At 39.3% G+C, this 20,490-nt stretch overlaps 1 protein-coding gene across 2 annotated transcripts in view; it reads right to left on the reverse strand.

Annotated features, from left to right (window-relative positions):
* The window catches only part of RGL1 (ral guanine nucleotide dissociation stimulator like 1), an 82,038-nt gene that overhangs the window by 32,995 nt on the left and 28,553 nt on the right, over positions 1-20,490 (reverse strand). For both annotated transcript variants that reach the window (XM_075710884.1, XM_075710883.1), the window contains exons 3-4: positions 18,291-18,499; positions 7,637-7,714 (exon numbers count right to left, since the gene is read on the reverse strand). In XM_075710884.1, the coding sequence (XP_075566999.1) occupies positions 7,637-7,714; positions 18,291-18,499 (287 nt within the window). The remainder of the gene's footprint in view (positions 1-7,636; positions 7,715-18,290; positions 18,500-20,490) is intronic.

The following is a 20,490-nucleotide window of genomic DNA, read 5'->3' on the forward strand; positions in this document are numbered from 1 at the left end:
TACTTGATAGACCCAGAGACAGATAGGAACGGGAGCCTTCCAAGATCTCAGACAGGAAAGAAACATCACAGACTACATTTTTCATGGGTTGCTTATGAGCTATAAATTTTTCCTTTGCTGCCTATAAGAAAAGACTTTTTAATGTTTAACTCCTGTCCTGCCAACCACAGACTCTGGGCTCCGGTCAGTGATGCTTTCAAGTCTCACACCTATCAGAAAGTCTGATTTCCATACCAGCTTTGCTTGAAGCCCATCTCTGAAGGTTTCATTCTCCAAAATCTATCTACTGTTAGGTGGAAGAAGCATATCTGATTCTGTTGTTCACAAACTGAGAACACAGAACTAGCCATCCACTCCCATTTGCCCATGAGCTACCACAAAATGTGAGGAGACTGTGGCAGCTCCAAGTCTAACATCTCTTTTAAGCTGAGCTAGCAGGGCACAGACAAGATGGAAAACAAGGCCTTCATATCACATAGCCACAAGTGATTCAATAGGTTACACAGAAATTCTGTGTAGTCTTTTCTCAAATGGGAATAGAGCTATAACACTGGTCCTGAAGAGGTCTGCATAGGAATTAAAGAGATAATTTCTTGCCAAAAAGGCAAAAGCAGTGTTTTCTTTCCCACCACAATTATTTCTAAAGAATGAGTAGAAGGGAATCTCAATAATTAAGGAAAATAAGGAGAGCCTTAGCTGCAAAAAGAATTAAATGACTGATTTCTTATGAAATTAGACTGGAACATGCACAAAACTGTAATTTGCCAAACGCATACTTAAGACCACCAATGGAATAATCTTTACAGAGGGCTATTCCCTCTCCTCCACCATCCATGCAATAGCTGTCAGGCTTGCTCACACAGACTAAATTAAGCCAGCTGTATTTTCTCAGTTTTGCTTGTTAAATAACAACATGGGCAGTTAAATCTCAGCTTTGAATCAGGGGTAAAATGTATGTAAACTGCAAGCAAAGGTTGATGTAAGGGTAGCTTCTCACACCCAGTCTGTTTATAAATAATGTGCTGATGACTTCCAGCAAATGACCTGCTCTTGTTTTGATTTGGGAAGAAATGGTTTAATAGTATACAGGGGGGCTTTTGCTGGGACGCATGTAAAATCACTAAGGGAATAGCTCTGCTAGTTGTTCTTTGTTTTAATTGAGATGCCAATCATTATTTTTCTTTGCTCTTCTAATCATTCTTTTTTGCTTGGTTCTGGTTGTTTTCATAACTCTCCCACTCTTCCATTGCTTATACTGCCCTGTGTTTGACTCTGCTTCTCATGTAACCACATTGGTTTCTGCTGTTGTTTTAGCTTAATTGGCTTTACTGGAATGAATGCTGATTGTTGCTCTCCCAAATGCATCTTAACTGCTTCCCACCATGGATTTCCCAGGCATCAGAAACTTCCAGCCAATTTTCTTCCATTTGTCTCACATTCCTTTGGTGTCTGTTCTCCTGGAGCACAATGCTTCAGGACCAGTTTTATTTCTGCAATACTGTAACTGTGCACATTGTTTTCCAGCAGGACTGTTAACTTCAACAGGAAACAAAATACAAGTTTTCTGTCAGGAAGGTCTAAATGCACGAGAAGCCATGGGACAATGTTTGTTTATTGCTATGAGAAACTCCAAATTATGCAGTATTATATTGAAGGTTTCTGTATTTGCTGTTTTAATGCAGAAAAGGAAGGGTAAACATGCAAGACATGCTGTGTGGTAACTGAATAGTTCCTTAATTTTCTTTATTTGAACTTCTTTACCCAATTGCTGTGGAATGAAACAAGGAGATTTCAGTTTAGCTTCAAGTTGCTTTGTCTGCGGTTTTCAATCACACCCCATTCCAAGTTTTAATAACAAATAAATTCCACATTTTGATAATAAAGCAGATGCAACTAGGAGCTGACATTCAAGACAACAAAAAAGCCCCAAGTATTTTGATTCATTTCTGTGGCCTGCCATTCATCTGAGGGAGAGCACCACCAATCTACTCCAAATCAGCAACCCAAAGCCAGTAGCAGAAGGAAACCACAACCTTATACTCCAAGAGGAGGCTTGAAAGGACTTTTGCTGTTACTCAAGCTCATTTAGGATTTAAAAGCCTCAGGACTCAGCCATGGCAGTGCTTGGGACTGCAGAAGAGAATTTGAGGGCTTAAAGCTATTTTACTTTTTGTATTACATAAGCCGTTTCTGCTTCTCATTCAGCTGGTCCAACTCCAGTAAGAATCCTCCCTTTTACAGCACTGAGGATGTGAGTATACAATGTAGCCAGGAAAAAAGAAAGATAATTAAAATCCCCATTGAAACCTCATACTGCAACCAGGAGACCAGTTTTCCAGTTCTACTGCTTCTTCTTTAGTATCCTTGAGAAATATAACCTAAACTGGGATTTATAAAAGCTCTTAAACTTTCTTTGGTTTCATCAGAAGGAGAGATGTAAATGTAGGGATCAAAACACAGCTCACTGTTTACAGCAAAGCGTTTCCTTTTCATTGCCTTTGCCCTGGCTGTGGAGTCTCTTACTAGCTACAAACGCAAGAATTATTTCTATGTACAAGGGGAGACAGAACACTTTTTCCTCTCCCCATTATATTTACCAACATGCCTAGAGGGTATCTTTAAAGAAAAAATACCAATGTTAGACTTCTGGAAAGCAAACAAAAAATCATAGTCCAAGTCCATGGACCAATACGGCAACATAGTCTGTCTCTAAGAGGCATCTTAACATCCAGTGAAGCTACTGACTTCCAAGAGGTACAAGCAGCTACGATATTTTATACTGCAAAGGCTTTATGGTTCTTTCTCTGTCCTCAACCAGCTCCAGCCAGGTCTTTAATGCTTATCTTCTGGGAAAGAAGTGTTCTGCTCCTTTAATACATCACCTCTTTAAATTCATAAATCTGTGGTTTGGGTATAGCTGTCTGCCAGCAGTGGATTGCCCAGAAATCAAAATTAACACCATCTTTCAGCAGGGGGAGGGAAGTAGGGCACAAGTCATTTCACAGATCATTCTGCATAGAAAACTCAGCCTTTTAACAGTGAGTTAAAAGTTAACTGAGGAACTCTCCTGCTCTGAATAGAGATCACAGCAATCAGGTCATATCAGCAAAAGCATTGTTTCTAACTATCTCATAGGCAATACACACAACCATTTCAGTAGAACTGAAGTCCCCAAACAGCATTAGTTGTTTGCCTTGCTGATCCCCTTCCCAGAACATGTAAAGGTGCTTGAGATCTCTTGGACATGACTATATTATTGAAGTTTCCCATGACTCCTGGCTAGTAAGGTGTGTAGAGTCTTCACATCAGACACAAGCAAGAGAAAGTACTTTATTTCTTTTTGCTCTACTTTCTTTCCTCATTTGCTTTTTGTCCGGTGACATATACCAAATGACACATTTGAACTACACAACCTCACTTAAAAATGAAAAACGTAATTGAATTATAGTACAAATTCTCTACAGACCATGTAAGGTATACTATCATATGGATCTTTCTTTAATTCTTAATGCTACTCATCATACTGATAATTTTTATTTATGTTTAGTGTATGTATGGTTTTATTCTGAATTGACGTGTCTTGGTGTGTCATATCTACTCTTTTCTTTTTGAAAGTCAACAGAAGTCCTAAGCTAAAAAACATGTAGCGAACACAGAGAACTCCAAAGACAGCAACGACCTAACTAAGATGAGGAGGCAACTCTGTCACACCTCAACACAAAAACATGCAGAACTGAGAAACAGTTCTTGTTTATATGCTGCAAGGAAGAGCAAAAAGAATTGTTTATAGGAGGAGATAGAGGGTCAAGTAAGTTACTCCTTACAACTCTCTTATCAGACAATTAAGAGAGGCATGGCATCATATTTCTGGAAACACAGGCTGAAGTCCATCTAACTCAGACATTTGACTGGAATATCTGACCTTTTCTGGATTTTATACTTCTGTTACTTGTGGTCATGAACTTTCTGACTGACTCAAAGTAGTGAGAACTACGGAAAGCAAGCTATTGAACATGAAAAGCTAAGGTGGGTCCTGATACTAAACTAAAAAAAAAAAAAAAAAAAGCTTAGTCACGCATGGCAGGTTTTTTTTAAGCTCACAAAACTTTTGACAGTGTTCAATGTTCAGAGCTTACTCATAACTCTGAGGTCCAAACTGTCCAAAATACAAAAGATATTTTGTATTAAATACAAGTACGTCAGATCCCTGTTGAAAAATAATTTTTTTGACCACTCCAGCAGCCCAAAAATGATAGGAATGATGCTCAAGTGAACAGGAGAAAATCCCCTTGGCAGAATGGATCCTTAGAAGGCACGTTTCGGAACATAGCTGAAGCAATCTTGGGTCAGTAACAACTATATGTCACTGCAACAAGTGTGAGAAGTAACTGCTGGCTCAGACCCAGAATCTGGAAACACAAGGGTAGGTTTATAGCTCCCACAAGTCTCTCAAATGAGGCTGTCCCATGAGTGTGCTCGAGTGCTAGTGTAGGACTTGCAGGTTCTGAGCTACATGAATGCTGGGTGGAATGCTAAAATAATTAAAAAAATATATATTTACTTACATAAGGTACTTTCCTTCTCAAATCATGTCGTAACTCTTACTACAAGTACAAAAAGCACAGAGACTTTCAACATAGAAATTAGTAACCTGTGGGCTTACAGTACACCGCATACAACATAATATTCCTCCAATACATACTCAAGGTTTTGCAAAAACCCCTCTCTTCCTTAAAGCTCCATGAGACATGTAAAGAGCCATAAATTCTTCTCCTGCAGTTGTTTTTAACTTCTGTAGCAGGGTTTTTTTTGTGTGAAACCAGTGGAAATGCTTTAGATTGCATCCCCATTTCTAATGCTCCAAATGGATTTTTAAAGCATCTGAACTGTCACAACAAGAGTCTGACAAATGTAGAAGATCTCTGGCCACAGACCACGGGCTTCCCCACAAGATATTTTTCCTCTGAGAAATACAGAGTTAATGGCAAGAAATAACATGGCTCTACTGCTTCCTCCTCTTATTTCTCCAAGTCATACAAAACTGAGAGCATAATTATATCATGTTTCTGTTCTATGAGAAAAGAAGGTAAATGCAATTATATTGGAATTATCCCAGACAAGAGAAAACCTGAACTACTAGAACTACGTGTTTCACAACAGGACTACAAAGCCAACCTCTTTTCCAGATACCATTAATCACACTAAGAGACAAGTAGCCAAAGCAACTGAGAGCAATGGAATTTTTAAGGCAGGAAAGTGAATTCACATTTATACCGAATCTGTTAAAACATGTATACCTGACAAATTACTTTGTTGACAACTTCATTGTTGAGCTTACTATAAATAAGTAGGTGGCTAACAGGTATCAAATTCAGACATAAAAGGTATCTTACAAGGACCAAAGGATCAAAATCAGCTGTGCCAACTACATCCATGAAAATTGTGTCAGATAAACTCATCAGAAGTTGTATTACCACATGAATAGGACCACAGACTCCATCCATTTGGCAGTCCCTGGCTGTGCAAGGCATTACATGATGATTACATGCCAAGAGGGAAGATGGCATTGATGCAGCAGGAAGCAACTAGGCAGGGGGTATATGATAAACTATGTGTATGTCGGTAGGAAAACCATTCCATAAAACAAACAAACAAACATGCTCCTACCAAATGCTATTTCACTTGCACGCTCTCCTCTGGGTGTAATAAAAAAATCGATGCATTTTGCCCAAAGCCTGAGTGACACTAACATCAAGATTACTTTCACCCCTTTTTTCTCCATCTCATAATCAAGCTCCTTTGGGTCCATAAAAAGACAGGAGGGGGATTAATCCCAACATGATTTATACTGTTGAAATTATCTTCCTCATCCCCAATATAAATCCTTAATCTATTTTGCAGGAAGGGTACTGCTTTAGTTCATATTTTATGGCTGGACTGACTGAGATAGGGGGAGGTCAAATATCTGCCCAAAGCTGGAAGATACCCTAGAGCTCATTTTGGATGGGAGTGTCAGAACCAGCTGGCTGCCTATTATTACCTCTACCCACTACCTAATACTGCCTTCTTGGTGCTTGTGACCAAGTTTTAGCTTATTCTTTGGTGAGGGCTCTTAGCAAAGTGGGAGAAAAACATTGATAGCTCTCTGTTATGCCAGCCAGGAGAATTGACCTCCTATGTCAGGTCTCATGGGGCAAGAGGAACAGTCCAAACCATCAGAGCTTGTAGCTTTCTGTCCTTGCTAAGTGAAAAAAAAAAAAAAAAAAACCAAACCAAAAAAAAAACCAAGCGATAACATTTTGTTTCTAACTAATGCCTTTGAGAATCCTGTATCATTTACAGACATTAATTAAGCTCTATATTTCTTCTGCAGTCAAGCAAGCATTGTGTTTTCAGAGACAGCTATTGAAATGCTCACAGCCAAGGAGCTTTTACCAATTTCTCTCTGGTGGTTAAACAAAACAGTTTCTGCGTGGATGACAGAAGGCAAAGCGACCCCACTGTCTAACCACTCCATTCAGACAATGGAGGAGGGGAAGGTGTTCACTATGTAAATGGCAAATTTCTGGACAGGGATATTTGAACCGTTCCGAGCCAGACTTGAAAGCCCCTATCCCAACACACAGGCCATCAGAAAACCATGGAGGTAAGCAGCAGGAAGAGCAGGCCCAATATTGTAGAATAGAATGTGATTTGAATCAACAGTCTGCCTGAATCCCAGGAATGAAAAAAATGCAGTGTATTTCTGATTGGACTGTGTATCTCATGATAGAAAAGTTCAATATTCTTCCTCCATCTCAAAACAAAAGGAAACTAAAGGCAGTTTCTTCAAGTATGCCTTGAGAAATCAGTGCACAGGTAAAAAAATTTAAGGTTTTCTTAACTAGAAGAAGCTGAGATAAATTCACAGAAAAACAATCTTCAGTAATGCTGACAAGAATCAAGCATCACCACATACTGTAATCAAATGACGCAGCTACTTTTTACTGCCATGATGCATGCAAACTACAGATCATACAGATATCAAGGTACCAATGTGGATTACCTAAGGCACATTTTAAACCCAATGTCTAAAGATAAAATGCAGTTTCATATGACACTAGGAGGATAACCAAACCACTTTTTCCCCATTTAAATTGCATTTCAAAACAACTTTGCTATTTTTCTTGCAAATTAGGATGACTTCAGAATTTAAATTTCCCTCTAAAAGCAACACCGTAAATCATACAGGCACTAATGGAAAAGACACACGCATACACACGTTGCCTGAAACCACCTCAGCTTTGGTCTGCAGACACTGTTGTAATGCACAATAAAATCAGTCATAAGCAATAACCATTTACTGCTACAGATAAGGCAGGGGAAACAAACACTCCTTGTTTGTTTAGTCAACAAAATGTTGGCCTAGATGTGTTCATCTCATGTTTAATTCTGAGACAATTTCCCTGACAGAAAGATCTCTGGGTTATATTATTGGATATGTTATGAGACAGTTGATACTTGCCCTTTTCTCAAGCTTGTTTAAGCAAGCAAAGTGCTCTGAATTTTCAAAGGAAACAACAGCTATGCTGCCCACATCCTCATCCAATACCAAATCCTGACTAGGGCTCACTGTACAGTGCAAAACCACACTTACATCCTGAGTACTGTTTGGGATTCAGAGGAATTCTGCCTTCCAACTTCTTCACAGCTTGAGGTCTCCAGGTTTCCATATCTGAAAAAATGAGATGGGTGTTTAGAGCAACTTCAACTGAATAAAAGCAAAATCCCAAATAGCATAATTCATATACAATTATCATAAACAACTAAAAGTGTTTCTAGCTCAAACTACAAATCTACAAGTTGGGCAAAATTAAAGGAGCTTGAAGATTGTTTCATTTAGAAGGAAAAAGCTCCTAAAGAGACAGCCAGTATCTTCCAACCCAATTTATTACTTATTTGAAGCAGCCGGCACACAGGAGGAATCAACGGAAACAGTTTCTTTGCTCACTTCTCCAATACCCTTTCTGCCTATTCTCATTCCATCCTTTCCCAGAGCAATATTCCAGTGTGCAATGAGGCTGTAACAACCACTTTCTCCAATACAGCTTCTGTTTCTCTAGTATTTGTCATTCCTTCTAACCCCAAGTCTGATTTCACACACAGTTTTCTAGGTACAAGTACCCACTTGTGCCAAAACTACTGACACAGCTGTCACGAGTGGGAATGACCTTTAGTGCTGTGAAAATACCACTGGGAAAGAGGAAACCATAGGCACAAATCCAACAGCGCCAAGCAAAATCTCCTACCTACACAGGCAACACATGTGCCTTGAAGGCAGGATTATGCATTTCAATGGGAGTGCCTACTGTTTCAGATATAGAGCTCCATAAAGAATTTCATGGTTCCTTACAGGCAACTTTAATGAAGGCAGACAATTACTCACAGTCCAGAATAAGGCAAGCTGATTTTATACATTCTGTGCTCAACTAATTGTGTCAGGCACCTGCAATTAATCTGAATAGTTAGGAGCCCAAGTGCATCTTTAAGTGTTTGTGCTACAACATCCTAGTAACATCAGATAGAGAAAATATAGTGGGCCATGGGTTTGTGTCCAGACAGTTCATGTCAGAACTGTAACAAATTAATCTAAAAAGTTTCAAAGGATAAAAATAAGAGGTGGTAGCTTCATGCTCCTCTGAAGTACCAGTCTGAGGCTTCATATGTAAGAATCCCAGATCTGTACAGAAAGTTGACTAGTGTAACCAAATTCAAGCTCGCTCTCACCAGCAGATCTGCTAGGTTGTAACGAACAAGTTTTAGCACCACCATTCACCTCCCTCATATTGATATTCTGCCCTACCATGGCTCACAATCTCAGAACTGCACACTAGTTTAAAATAAGAACTTAAGTTTCAACAATCTCATGGCAAGGGACTGTATGTTGGACAATTCCACTGTGGATGGGGAAGCTGAGGCAGAGAGAGATTGAGGGTTTGCATACATTCCAGTGCACTGCAAAGTAAACACAGACTAATAAAGGCAAACAAGTAATCCTTCTGATAGGAGCAGCGTAGCCACAGTCATAAGGAGGTCAGCTTGGGCTTACTTGGCCTTGAGAGCACTGTGCTAAGACCACTTGGCACTATCTGAAATGGCTCATTTAAAACCAGATCTTGTATCTCCAACTACATTGCAGGTAGACATAACAAAATGTATTTGCTCCAGTTGTTATGGCATATCTGTGACAAAGCTCAGAACAAAATCATGACTGTTTGACCCCAGTAGCTTAGTCTGACCAATACACCCTCTCTCATCCAACCCAAGCTCCCATATCAGTGGTGAAGACTTTGGAAATCCCAGTGTTTTATCTGTTCAGGAAAAAAAAGGCATAACATATGCACAAAAACTTGCAAACTTATGTTTTAAAGGGCCCAAATTCTTCTCAGTTATCCTGAAACAATCCTGCTGGTCCCATAAGACAGCAGAAGTATGACAGTAGGTTTTAAGGACTTCTTAAAATGCAAAGGGTCCTTAGAGATTGAGGTACATACAGGATAACCTGCTTTGCTCTTGCGATTTCACAGAGCTAATCCAAACATCTAAAGAAAAATATGCTTAGCTTAACTGACAATGGGGTAAGAATCCACTTCTAAAACATGCTACATAACACCTCGATCCCTCAGTGGTCACAGTGAATCTCAACAGGAGCATTCACAGAACCACCAGTGCTTGGAACAAGAATGGCTGTCAATCTTGTTCTGAAATTGTTGGCGCATGAGTGGCCTCTGTGCTTGCTCCTATATTCTCCCAAGCAATTTTACACCCTGCCCGTGCTCCTTTTATTGGGGTCAACACTACTGAAGCTGTAAAATTGAATAGATACCTTCTTTCTGACTCTCAGCTATGCCCAAATTCACCACTTAATCCTACCTGGCCTCTCTCAGCTTTCAGTCATACCCTAAATGCTCATTACTAGCATTTGCAATTCAAAGTGAATGCAATTAACTATTTGAGGTACTTCCCACTGCTTTATTGCAAAGATGGAATAAATCAGAGAACCCTTAAGAACAATACTACCAAACACATCGGTGAATTCCATCACCTTGCTAAGCTGAAGTGTAAAGTTTAACCTATTTTTATTTGCTTTAACTCTATTGGTTTCAGTATTTGCTCTTGCAGACCTGTAGATTGCCCTGCATTTCCAAATAACACTGGGTAACACATCATCTTACCAAAAAGATACAAAAAGAGCATAGGGGGCATATTTCGAGAACCATGTTGATGCCTTCTCAGTGGAGATTGCCCAGATCAGAATCCAGACGTGCTGGTGATATAATGTACATTACATGCTATGACGGCTGCTCCTGTCCTATTGCTAAAGGGAGAGGATTTCACTCTCCACTGCCATCTGCTAGGTAAGATGACCAAAATACATCTTAGCCAACAGACAAAAGACATTTTTTCCCCTGCTGGGAGAAATATGCAAAGAAAGCTTCGGGTTTTTATCAAAAATTAAATTTTTATATTAATTTTTCAAAACTTGCCATTAATCCTTAGAGCAAAATTTATTGAGATGACTCACAATGTCATTGTCCTAGTATTATATGAAATACAAAATAGGTATTTGCAGATCATTAGGCATTTGCATTTAAATCCCACTCAAGAGATACATGCTGATTTTTATAATATAAATCCATAACACAGTAATAAAAAGCAGGCAATTTTCTGCACAAAACTGGACAAGTATAAAACTCTTCTTTGTATTGCCAGATGTAAACCTCTGCCTATCTCTCAATGCAAGAGCTGTGCATGAACAACAGGCCATTAAATACGGGTTAGGAGGAGTTAATGATACATCTGATGTAAAGAACAGCATTTCTGCAGACTTCCACTGCTCTGTTCTCACCAGCTCCTGGACAAAGAGCCATTCACTACCCGGCCTTGTATGAATGCTTTGCATACAAAAAGAGACATGAGAAACAAAAGGATCCTGTAGCCCGCAGAACTTTTCAGCCTTGCTTGGCGTTTGGAAAGTTATAGACTCCACTCAAAGGGACTGACTAAACAAATGAGACCAGAATGTAATGGGTAGTACTGAATATTTAAATACTGAAAAATAGAGTAGAAAATGCACCCCTGCATCTCTGTTGAGAAGGAAAGGAAAGAAGAGAGAGGAAAATACTATTTGAATGACTCAGAAATAATAAGAAAAGGTGGTTCTCTGCAAAAGCCCCAAACAAATCCCTAAATAAGACTTATAAGCATCAAAACAAGTGACTGGAAGCACAGATACTCAGCAAGAATTGTAAGGTGTTTTGAATTATACACACATAGAATCATGGAAATGAAGTTGCTTCTTAGAGTTGAGTAGACAAACCACCTGGTATACAGAAAACAACAGAGGAAAGAATAGATACTACAGCAACAACAGTGAGCCAAATGCTATATAAAGCTACTGTCCTAAAAGCACAGCCTGCTATGAAGGACCCATTCCTTCAATGTCCCCCCTCTGCCTTTATTTTCCTCTCCATTTACCCTTTATCGGGCCATCCTCCAGCAGAAGAAATGAACTAAAATGTAAAACTAACTTGTTATTTGCTGTCATTATCCAGCTCTGGCTCTCCCATCAAATAGTAGCCATTCCCTTCTCTGTAAACTCTTTGAGATAGGAACCGGTTGCTACTTTATATGTGACTGTGCCAAGCACAGTGTGGCCCCACTTTTAAGTCCTGTTGCAAGGAACACAATTACCAGGACAAAAGAAAATACATAAGAGATGACCTTGGCCCAGTTCTGCTCTCATCTGGACACTAAACATCTTTGGCTTCCATCACACTTGTGAGCATTTAATTCCACAGCGCACCCAGCAACACTGGGGATACCGAAAGATCTCTGTGGAGGCATCATGCTGTATCCCCACACCCAGGACAGGAGGAGCTGGTCTCCTTTTCCTCTCTCCAGGAATTTCCATAGAGGGTTTTCACATCAAAATACCAACAAGATTTTTTTCTTTTAAATCTCCCTACCCACTTCTACCAAACAAAGAGAAAATATCAGAACATATAGTGTTAAAGACCTGGCAGGTTTTCAAAGCTGTCTGCTGCATTCAGATGCCAAACTTCAATGAATACTAAAGGGATGCGGATGTCCAATTACTCTTAAATAGCTTTGAAAATACAAGTCTTCCCCCTCACTTTTCAACATACCAGCTTACGCCCAAGATTTTGTTTAGTTTGACTTCTACTCTATGTTAAAAGAAAACCTTTATGGCTGAATCCAGCCAAAAGAATGAATAGAGCTCCAGTCTCAAATTTAATGAAAAGCAAAAGCTTAATTTGAAGTCCTGGAGGGGGGAAAAAAAAAAAAAAACCAAACCCCAAACCCCACAGGTTTATTCACAACCTCCAAGAAGTGTTAAAAGTTACTCAGAGAGCAAATAGCACATCTCTGAATTTATCAAAGGGCCCAATTTAAAGTCCATTACAATAAGTAGCATAGCACTAAAAATTCCATACTAAAAGTACCTTCTGAACTGAAACACGGGGAACTGCATCGGTCTTAAAATAGTCTAAATTGTGCATTAAAAATTTAAGCCTTTTCATATGCCTTGTTCGATACTTTGTGTGACTCCACTCACTGCACTGGATGTATCATAGGGCAAAAACCGCCTTTAGAAACGTTCCTCTTTGCACCGTTGGTTTGCGCATTTCTGTGATGACAATACCAGCATGGGCTGTGGGAGTCAAAAACATTGCTAGGACTAGCACTGTGCAACTGTGCGATTCCTGCTGTGACATAAATGAAGCCATGTGTGTTTGGCTTTGGAAGGACTTCCTCCCACTTTCCAACGTCATGTGAAGAGGAGTAAAGGCAGTGTAAGCAATACATGTGTCCCTTTAGTCCATCCTACCATGCTGGGAGAGAGAACTACCAACTCCTCCGCAGTCATGCAGGAAACGAAGTGTGCAGCCCAGAAAGGCCTCATAGGAGCTACCGATGGCTGCAGAGCCTCACACACTCACACGGCAGATCGCAGCTTATTTTAGCAGAGTAAGGCTCAAGCCAGGAAAAAGGTTTTGCCCAGATTTCACAAAACCTCACCGCAGCGTGGACTGATTTAACAAAAGCACACATTATTCTGAATTATTCAAACCACTTAAAAGTTCATTTTTTTCTGCCCTAACACTTCAGTTTCTCTTAAGTACAGCATCTGCTTTTTTATTTGCCTCTGTCACTCAGGGAAGAGCATCTCACATTTTTTGGACAGAATAAATGTTTCATGCCCCAAATTCAGTTAATGCTTTCCCTGCTTGGACAGGATACTCTGCAGACAACATCAAATGACCAACAGGTATCCCCACACACATAGGGTACAATATATCCAGATTTCCTAGGACACTTTTCCAAGAGTCCCAGGACTCTCTTTGTCTCATCTGGATTTGTGTATGTCTAATGCATACATGAGACAATTCTGCAGCACTCATAGTGAGGGGTGTATCCACAGCAAATCCAACACAAACTGAATGCACTGGACTTGAGGGTGATCCAGCTTCCACACATAAATTTTGGAGAGAGTTTGTCAATGTGTACGTTCCAACCAAAAAATATGTCCTACAACTGTGAGATGCAGATGCTGTTCCCTCCTACTCTATGTCAAGGAGCTGCTCACCTGTAAAAAGTTGGAAGGGCCTCTTTTGATCTGGCCACATCACTGTTCTCCCTTGGACCAACAACAAGAGCTCAGCATTGCCATTCATGATTGTTCCCTTACTCCACAATCCTGCTCTACCACCACAAATAAGAAACAGGGCTCAAGCTCTTCAAGTGAAACTAAAATTGGCAACTAATGCCAAAATCTTACTTGTTTTTTTTAAGACATTGCCCTTTTCATTACTCTTACTTCACTGGAAAACAAAATACAAGTACTTATAAAATACAGATTATGCACTCACACCCACTTTAGTCTCTGTACTGTTATTATTAACATATCACTAACAAGAAAGTTGCAAGAATGCAGACTCTTTGCTACTTATTCTACACTAATGTAGCGATTAAAAGTAAGCTGGTTAAATTCAGTTACTATCCATTTCTTTTTTTTATTTTTCCTTGTAACGTCTGCTTTCTTTGCAAGTCCATATCTAACTTTTATAGCTTAAGTTTCATCTATATTTTGTCCCAAGCCATAAAATTCTAGATTATCCACGACATTCGAAAAGCCAAGAGAAACATCCATGGATTCTTAAACACTACACTCCTAAGATTTGTGAGAGGGGAAGGAAGTGGTGACCTCCTAGGATTTCCTGTGGATTCTATCATTTATTATAAAAGGCTGGGGATAATGTTGACAAGGTCAGGCAGCCTACGTGCCCTTCCTCTGAAGGAGATGTTATAACTTGCTCTGAGAGGTACACAAGCCAGTAAGATCAGAATTGGGCTCAGAAAAGAAAGTTCTGTTCTATGGAGACTTTTCCCCTGTGCTTTCTTGCCCTCTTCTGACATTTTCACCTCTTTAAAGCAGCATCAGAGGAGAAGGGCAGGGCCAACTTCCTGAGAGTCATGTATGCTCCTGACTTGCTGCTGCTCTAAAAAACTGGACTACCCAAACTTACCTGAGATGTTGCTATAAATATCATTCAGGCTATTGGTTTGAAGCAAAACTGCAGTATCCAAACTTCCCTTATTCTCCCTTCCTACCCTCAAAGCCAACCACAAGAGTATGTCCCTCCTTAAAGCAGGGCTTCTACCATGCCAGCACGATACCAAAAAACAACAGGACAGTAACTCAATCTCTTCAAGACCACAAGGACACAGCACTGCACAAGTCTGGCCCAAGATCCTTCCCCTCAATCAGCAGACAATGATGCAGTGAATAACAAGCACATCATCTTTAGAAGAGGACAAATATTTTCCTGTTCATTCCTGCTTGAATGCTCTAATTAAATCCCCTATAAACTGACTATGCACACATTTCAAAGCTGAGCTAGTCCTGTCTGCTCAATTTCTTTTCCAATCAAGGCTGGTTTTCTCTCCTCTGATACGCTCCTGAGAAAACGTAAGAAAGAGTCATAAGTCAGACTCACCACTTCTTTTGTGCTGCAATCCAATTGTAATATTACAGATGTAATTCCCAGATATGAAAAATATTAAGTTGTTAATTGCAGAGTTAACTGAGCTAAATTGCACCAGCTATACAATTTACAGAAACCTGTACTGCATGGAGCTGGCATTTTCCCAGGAGTCCAAAGAGTTTAGGTGTCTCATGACCAATAATTCTCAGAGAATAAGTGATTACTTTCTTCAGGCTGTTTTTAAAATCCTATCATTAATACCTACATTAAAGAAAACAATACAGAAATAGAAACTAAAGACTATGATGATGAACGTCATAAAGATCTTGAGTTCTTCCCCCTCTCAAATTCCTGATCTTTGAGTATCTGATTTTATAACTTCAATGTTTCACTAATTTTGTATGTTTCTACTTTTAGGTTGCTATGATCTTTTTTGCTAGGGGAAAATATGGGAAGAAAGCAGAACCATGTATCTAGAGGACTCCACAAACTTCAGTGCAAAAGCAAGATTCCCAAAAGACTTTTTCATCATCCTTATAACAGTGCAGCCTACCAGAGTTTGAACATTTTAATGGCTAGTGATGAAACACCACAAAACAACTGAAACCATAACAAGGCTAATGGACTGTAGGATGGACTGCTGTTTCAAAGGATTACCCCTTTGGCCCCAACCCCAAGTTTAAAATGCTTCAATCCTCAACTACAGAGAGATTTAATTACTTCAGTAGTCATTGAAGGGCTGAATTGACAATTCTGGACAGCAATATCCCCTATTAAGTGCAAAGGGGGAAAAGCATGAGGAGGGACACTGCAGCTGAATGTGCCTTCCCATGCCTCAGTTCATCCAGACCTCCAGCAGCACCCACAGCTTGGCTTCTTGGGCAGAACCACCTGAAGCACCCACTGAATCCAGCCAGGTGAGGAGACCAAGAAGAAAAGATCCAGACACTTGCAGATGAAATAATCACCTGTCCCATAGAAGGGTTATACATGCAAAGTCCTCTGTGCAGAAGCACACAGGAGGACAAAACAGCTCAACAGGTACAAGATCCCTTTCCTACTGCTCAACAGCTACAAGATCCCTTTCCTAACCCTGCCCAGGCGCTTTGCACCAAAAAAAGAGCCAGCCCACCACCAAGGACCCAAGGCAGCCTCCCAGCACCAAGAACTTTTCTCCAAAAACATCACTTTGGTGATCACCCAGCTTAACAGATTTGACAGTAGATTCTAAACTTGCTTGTCAGATACATGGGATCTTTTATAATTATACAAATTAAACAAGTGCAATAGATGATTTGCTCTTTGCATAACAGTCTTCTGCCTCCTGAGGACAGAAAAAACCAACCAGAAATGGACATGTAAAAATATGGACACATGAAAACCCAGGTCAAATTCCAAAACTGTCACTATGAGTTAAAACCCTACTCTCTCTTTGCCTCAGTACACTCCTCCTAAGTATCTGCACCATAGTCTATTCCTCTCACTGTTTTTCTTTATCATCTGTTGACAGTAGAGGGTCTTCAGGGTGGGGGATATTGCAAACAATTCTAGGCATGTTTCTACAGTCATTTGTAAAATGTGGTCATTATTTGAGCTACTCACAAGTTCTCATTGATTACAGTAAGAAAATTTCCCCAGATACATGTCAATTAATATATAAGAACCCTAAAAGAGCAATCTGGCAACCCACCAACACAGGGCAACAAAAACTGCACTGTTAGGGGAATGATATTTGAAATAGCCATTTTGGGCAAAGCATCCTTGCAAAGCAAAGGCTACTATTTTATTTATTCCAACTTCTTCTGTTAAAAATGTATCCTTATAAAAGTAAGTAAAATAAATCATACATGAAACATTTCTGGCTGAAAGTGACAATGTATATGCATACAGCTATTGGTTTCTCCTACAAATTTGTGGAGTTCTGGTAATTTACATGCTTAGGAAGCAAGAGATTCTCATGGCACACTGTCATTTGGCAAGTCAGCTCCTCTTTAAAGTTATCAGAATCTACACAAGCTTGGTGTCCTTTCATATTTTATTCTGCAAAGATCGTATGTCCAAAACATAGAATCCCAAACTGAGGGTATAGAAAGAATAACCCATTCAAAAGAAGGAATTCCTCAACATTTTTATATTCTTGTATATATGCACTGTCAATTTTTATTGCTCCTCATATTCGATGTCAGAATTGGTATGGACCAAGAGGTAAAGCTCACAGTAGTAAATCTAACTGCACAGTCTGGTCCCCAGGATGGCTGCTCTTTCCTCACCTGACTTCTTACCTGGCTGTTACTGCACTTGAGCAATCATAGCTATTATTACAATCACAGCAGGCCTGGCAGCTAGGCATTTCAACATCATTATTAATTGAGCCACATAACATTCCTACAAAGCAAGTAGTATTATATACCTTTTCAGATACACAAGAAAAGCACAGATAACTTACCAATGCCTTGGTTCCTTATCTACCTAGTGGGAGAGCCAAAATTAAAACCTAGGCATTCTCATGCTACTCCTCTGTTCTAATTACTATATGCCAGAATAACTCTTTCTGTACATCACTTGATTTTGAAAATGCAATAAATATGATACTCCCAAAATAAGATCACCTCTGACCCAGTCATATCTCAGTTAGAATTTAGAGTGAGAAAACTAATGTTGTGTGTTCTAAGCATTTATACAGATACAGCAGACATGATTTAACAGTGTTACCATAAAAGCTATTCTTATAACATGAAGCGGTTCTTGTGCTGTCTGCAAAAATTTATGACTGCATGTTCACGTGGAGTAATAGAAGGGGATAGTGAATTCTTTCTTATGTTTGTGCAATCCCTGTTTCAGATCAGCAGCCGCCAAACAGGAGAGTTGGATCTGAAAATACCAGTATCCAGCAAAACATAAGAATCTATTCTAGGTATGACTTTGCAGCCCACACATTCTGGGTTTTTTCTGGGGGGAAAACTATATTAATTTTCTTGTGTCAGTCCCAATTTGGTTCCTTAGCAGTCAGATATGGCACACTTTCCCTACCTGGTGACTATGCTTTAATGAGTTGGGATGTGGGCATTATGCATTTACACATTTTATGTTTATGCTGAAATTCTGAATTTTGCAGTATTCTTGACATCTGTCCATCAGGTTATTAAGTCCATGTCCACTAAAAGTAATGGAAGAAATTCCTGACAACATCCCCCTATCATGTAAATGATGGCTCAGTTTCCATCATATACTGGCTATTACCTGTCAAGGAGAAGTTCCAGTACTTCCTTAGTAGAAGCAAAGGCTCTGTATGTTGAGAGAAAGATACTGATGTAGGTAAAATCATTATCCCCAAAAGCTGTCAGAAGGTTCTCCACAAGCTTCTCCAAAGTTCCAGCTTTTATTGTCCTGATCTTGCATGTTTCATACTGGCTGACAGTATGTTCTGGAGGTAACTGGTCCCCTTCAACCTACAATGTTGAAACAAAAACAAAGCACAAAAATCAGACAGAAGCCAGATCCCTGACACAGCTTTCACAATGAAACACAGATTAAATTCCATCTTTTCACTGGAATAGTCCATCTTTATTTACTAAATGATTTTGCTAATTTTGGCTCTCCGAACAACAAATGCTGTATCAAATAATGGAGGTTTTCAGTAAGTTTAAGATATTTCTCTGACATGCTCCACAAAATATTTTATAGTCTGACTGCTATCAAGTTATCTTATGATCCCATCATATATTATTATCTAAAAGGAAATCCATTATCCCACAAAGAATAATATTACTGGAGGGAACAAGAGTGGGAATCCAGTGTCTCATTTAATTTCTGAATAAACATGAAAACTGACCACAACTTTAGAATCACACTTGTGATACCCTTGCTGAAAATACCAACTTTGGATTGCCACACAGAACCTAAGGTCATGAATACATTTGGATGCAAAACATTTCATGATACTTTTGCAAGGAGGGTGACAAAGTCACCTTACTAACATGCCATTATAACATTTCATTTTCCTCTCGTAGTTTCCATTTGGCATAATATTTGTCAACAAATCTAGGGTTTGGTGTTAGATGTGTGTGTGTTTTTTAAACAGCATTTGTTTTTAATGCTTACAGCCTGCTTTAAGCCTGAAATAACTAGAAACATTCCCTTAAATTCTGCCACTATTTAGAGGACAGTTCAGAAAATTATTTTTGTGACTAGTTTAAATACTTATTTGTTAAGTATGTGTGATAAAAAGCTTTCAAAATAGGACTATAAATAAAAAACATCAACAAGAACAAGCTAACAGAAAATTTCTCTCTACCTTTTGAGTTGGCTATCTCTTGGAAGAAACATTCAGACCACTAACGTAAGAAAGGCTGAACGCTACAGAGGCAGCATGGGGAAGCGCACTGTTCCCCTTCAGTTGCTGCTGTTTAATGGGGACCAAACTGACTGATGTACCGCGCCCTCAGCTTGAGGAAAACATGCTGTGACGCACCTGCTCTTTTACCTTGATCGTAATTACACAACATGCATCATCATTATTTAACCACCATAATCACATATCACCAGCACTAATAAGACTCCAGTAACATGAGAGTCATTTTCCTTGAGAGAAAGAAATGGCTTGAGCCCACTCGAGTGTCTGCAACCATGAGTGAAAAGAAAAGCCCTGTCAAAAATCCCCAGATATCACTGTTATTTCTGTAAAAAACTATTGGAAGGTGATCTGAATGAATGAAATATCTTTTTGAAGCATAGAGTTACTTTATTCACATTTACTGAGTGTAGAAAATATTTTAAGGCAAGTGTTGTACCTAGCTAGGATTAATGGCATTATGCAAAGGAAAAATCAGGCCATCATGAAATATTTCAAGACTGTGAAAAAAAAAAATCTTAAATCTTTTTAGGTTAGATTAAATGTATCAGTAGAAAAATACTACCGGAAATAAACTTGTACTGGGCATGAACACACAACAGTCTAGCTTAGTCTTTGCATCATTAATTCTCCTGCAATCTCAGGATAAAAAATAAGGAGTTCAACCCATTCTCATTGCAGCATTATTCCACTGCAGATTTCCTCCTTACATACGCACCCACAGCAAACTTTCAGCTGGGACTGCTGTGATGGTTCTCTTCCAAATCACAACCTTCCCCTCCTGGGTAACAACTTCTGCTGTATCACGATACCAGATAGTAACAGCATATCATTAGGCCAGATTTCCCAGCCTTACAGTAATATTTTTTAATTTAACAGCTCTTCTGGGTTTTGAATATTGAGTCAGTATTTATACAGATTGAGAGACTCCCCTGAGTAAAAATACAATCCATATTTTGGGTTTCTCCATGGTTCCTTGACAACACATCTCAAATTCATCCTGACAAAACACCACCAGGACTGAATATGAAGTTCAGACACACAGCCATTTTGACCAGAACTTTAGCTCCAGAAACTGCCTACTAAGGT

Source organism: Pelecanus crispus, chromosome 5 (assembly GCF_030463565.1).
Source record: "Pelecanus crispus isolate bPelCri1 chromosome 5, bPelCri1.pri, whole genome shotgun sequence".
Taxonomy (NCBI): Eukaryota; Metazoa; Chordata; class Aves; order Pelecaniformes; family Pelecanidae; genus Pelecanus; species Pelecanus crispus.